This window comes from Galeopterus variegatus, unplaced genomic scaffold (assembly GCF_000696425.1).
Source record: "Galeopterus variegatus unplaced genomic scaffold, G_variegatus-3.0.2 Scaffold4760, whole genome shotgun sequence".
Lineage (NCBI taxonomy): Eukaryota > Metazoa > Chordata > Mammalia > Dermoptera > Cynocephalidae > Galeopterus > Galeopterus variegatus.
This window is the reverse complement of record NW_007730871.1, coordinates 140,604-143,937: the sequence shown is the minus strand read 5'-3', so window position 1 is coordinate 143,937 and position 3,334 is coordinate 140,604. Positions and strand designations below refer to the sequence as shown.

At 39.2% G+C, this 3,334-nt stretch overlaps 1 protein-coding gene across 1 annotated transcript in view; it reads right to left on the bottom strand.

Moving 5' to 3' along the window:
* TTPA (tocopherol (alpha) transfer protein) overlaps positions 1-3,312 on the bottom strand; it is a 14,378-nt gene extending 11,066 nt beyond the window's left edge. Inside the window, exons 1-2 of the mRNA XM_008588278.1 lie at positions 3,286-3,312; positions 2,687-2,840 (exon numbers count right to left, since the gene is read on the bottom strand). Of these exons, the coding sequence (XP_008586500.1) occupies positions 2,687-2,840; positions 3,286-3,312 (181 nt within the window). The remainder of the gene's footprint in view (positions 1-2,686; positions 2,841-3,285) is intronic.
* Between the last annotated feature and the right edge of the window lie 22 nt (positions 3,313-3,334).

The following is a 3,334-nucleotide window of genomic DNA, read 5'->3' as shown; positions in this document are numbered from 1 at the left end:
CGGGAGCGCCGCCACACTCCCAAGCGGCGCACTGTAGCAGTGCGCCACCAGGCCGGCCCTATGATGTCTGTTTTATTAACACAGTTTTATTTGTAAGTTAGGACAAAAAAACCCCAGAATCATTCTAGTCAATCTTCTCATACCCTTTGAAGAATTAAATATAGTATCTTTTTGTAAGATAGGAAACGGTTGAGTCACAAGCAGGTATCTTATCAATAAGCAGACAAGAAATGCAAATATATAAATATTTTAAATATTTAGAGATGCAGGAGTTTCTGTACGATTATAATCCACAAGATTCTGTTCATGAAATGTTGGTTATCTTTGTTCTCTCAACTGGGCCATGAAGTGATGGGAGCAGCATGAGTCTTTCTCCTCTACCTGCCATTTTCAATCATGCACAGGTCTAAGGAAGTGGCAGAAGTTATAGGCCACCAACTGCTATGGCCTGAATGTTTGTGTCCCGCAAATTCATATGCTGAAATTCTAACTCCGAAGTTGATGGTATTAGGAGGTGGGGCCTTTGGGAGGTGATTAGGTTATGAGGGTGGAGCTCTCAGGAATGGGATTAGTGCCCTTATAAAAGAGGCCTGAGAGACACCTCACCCCTTCCACCNCCTTCCTGTTCTGACCATCACTAAACCTACATGTTTTAATTTTAAAATCTCTCTGAGTTAAGCAATACACTTATAAATTAATTTACAACAAGAGGCCTAGGCTAGACAATAGGCCTACTGGTTCAGTGTTAAGATATTTATGATCAAAGAAGCACATCTACTTTCTTATTGTCAAGGTGTTATTTTTGCTTCTTTTATGAACAAACTTCATTTTGTGAACAAACTAGAGAAAAACTCTAGCTAGACACTGCAGAGCCAAGACATTTGTAGAAACAATCAGCTGCAGATTTCAGTTTTATGTCTCTGGGACCCCTGAGTAGAGCTGTCAGATAATATAACACACCAACTAAAGTTGAATTTCAGATAAACAGGATATAATTTTTTAGCAAAAGTATGCTCCATGTGTACTAAAAAGGCTATTCATTGTTTATCTGAAATTCAAATATAACTGGGCACCCTATGTTTTTATAACATATGGATTTATTTGCTAAATTAAACAAGTATTTTGCTAAATCTGGTAAACCTACTCCTAAGGAGCTCAAGGAACTTCATTGCTATGAGCTCATTCAACCTCCTCTGATACTGCTGGCAGAGCAATAAAAGAACAGAAAGGACATTATGATGTCTGTTTTATTAACACAGTTTTATTTGTAAGTTAGGACACAAAAAACCCAGAATCATTCTAGTCAATCTTCTCATACTCTTTGAAGAATTAAATATAGTATCTTTTTGTAAGATAGGAAACGGTTGAGTCACAAGCAGGTATCTTATCAATAAGCAGACAAGAAATGCAAATATATAAATATTTTAAATATTTAGAGATGCAGGAGTTTCTGTACGATTATAATCCACAAGATTCTGTTCATGAAATGTTGGTTATCTTTGTTCTCTCGACTGGGCCATGAAGTGATGGGAGCAGCATGAGTCTTTCTCCTCTACCTGCCATTTTCAATCATGCACAGGTCTAAGGAAGGGGCAGAAGTTATAGGCCACCAACTGCTATGGCCTGAATGTTTGTGTCCCCCAAATTCATATGCTGAAATTCTAACTCCCAAGTTGATGGTATTAGGAGGTGGGGCCTTTGGGAGGTGATTAGGTTATGAGGGTGGAGCCCTCAGGAATGGGATTAGTGCCCTTATAAAAGAGGCCTGAGAGACACCTCACCCCTTCCACCATGTGTGGTTAGAGTGAAGAGACTTCCATCTATGAGGAAACCCTCACCAGACACTGAATCTGCCAGCATCTTCATCTGGACTTTCCAGCCTCCAGAACTGTAAGAAATACATTTCTGGTTTGTAAGTCATCCAGTCTATGGCATTTTGTTATAGCAACCTGAATGGAATAAGACATCAACCTATGAAAAACACTAGGAACACCTAATAGCAAAAAGGGGAAGCAATGAAAAGAAAGAAAAGCAAATGGAACACAGCACTTACGACAATTGCCAGGGGTGCTGTGTTCCCATTGCACCCTCCTCACTCCAGGGAAATGAGCTTCCTGCTCCTCAGCCTAAGGCGTTATTGAACCAGTCATTCACTTAGTTACTCCACAAACATTTAATGAGATCCTGCCATGTATTAGGCCCTGTTTTCAGTGCTTGGATACCTCAGTGAACAGAGCAGACAAAACCCACCATATCCTAGAGTTTATATTATTATACTTCAGAATTCTTATTTGTATTTCCTACTAAGCATTTTTTAAACACTTTACCTTGATCTTTTTTACCTTCTTCCACTATTTCACTTCTCTGCTTCTCTTATTTTATATAGTTGACTATGTGGAAGAATGGAAGTAGGATTTTCACTGGTTACTGTGAATTTTCTCATAACTGCCAAACTTGTGTTATATTTGGGAGACATTCAGACCTAAATTAAACCTAAGTTAAAACCTAAAAACCTAAATTAAAACCTAAATTCTTAAAGATGCACTCTGATGCTTTCTATATGGCAAGCAAGGTTAAAAAAAGAGAGAGAGAGAGAGAGGAGAAAAGAAAGAGGAAGAGGATAAGGGGGAGGATAGGAGAAGAAGAAAGAGGGGGTTGAGAAACAAAAGAGCTGGGTATGACTTACCAATTCTGTAAATAAGAACTTTGCTGCCAGTGGGATCCCTGGATCTCAGGACTCCATGGTAGCCAGCCTTCAGAAGACCAAGAATACTTCTGGGGTGTAGATCTGCACTTATTTCTGGACATTCCTTTCTCCACTTATAATAGTTTTTTAGCAACTGAAAAATAAAATTGAAATCGTCTACAGATAACATACATGGTAAGCATTTTGCAAAAGCGGTAGGAAAGCCTTGGCATTGTTTACAAAGCTTACTATCCATTATGTCAGTAGTTTAATCTGTGGTATCGCTTTGAGGTGATAGGAGTAAATCACAAATTCAATGTTGATTAATTTTCATTTGCCACCTATGGTAGATCATTTCCAAAGACAGCCACCAACAATCCCTCACCTCCCAGTATATACATGCCATTCCTCCCATCAAGTGGTAGAATTTGTCAGATTTCCTCCCCTTGAATCTAGGCTGGCCTTACTCCTTGTTTTGACCAATAGAATGTGGCACAAGTGACATTCCTTCTGAATTTGCTTTTTGAGATCCAGACACCATGTAATATTCTTGAATGATAACAGTCCATGTGAAGAGATGCTATCCCAGATAGTCTGACCTCAGCCAAGTTCCCATCTGATGCCATGTGGAGCAGAGATGAACCATCC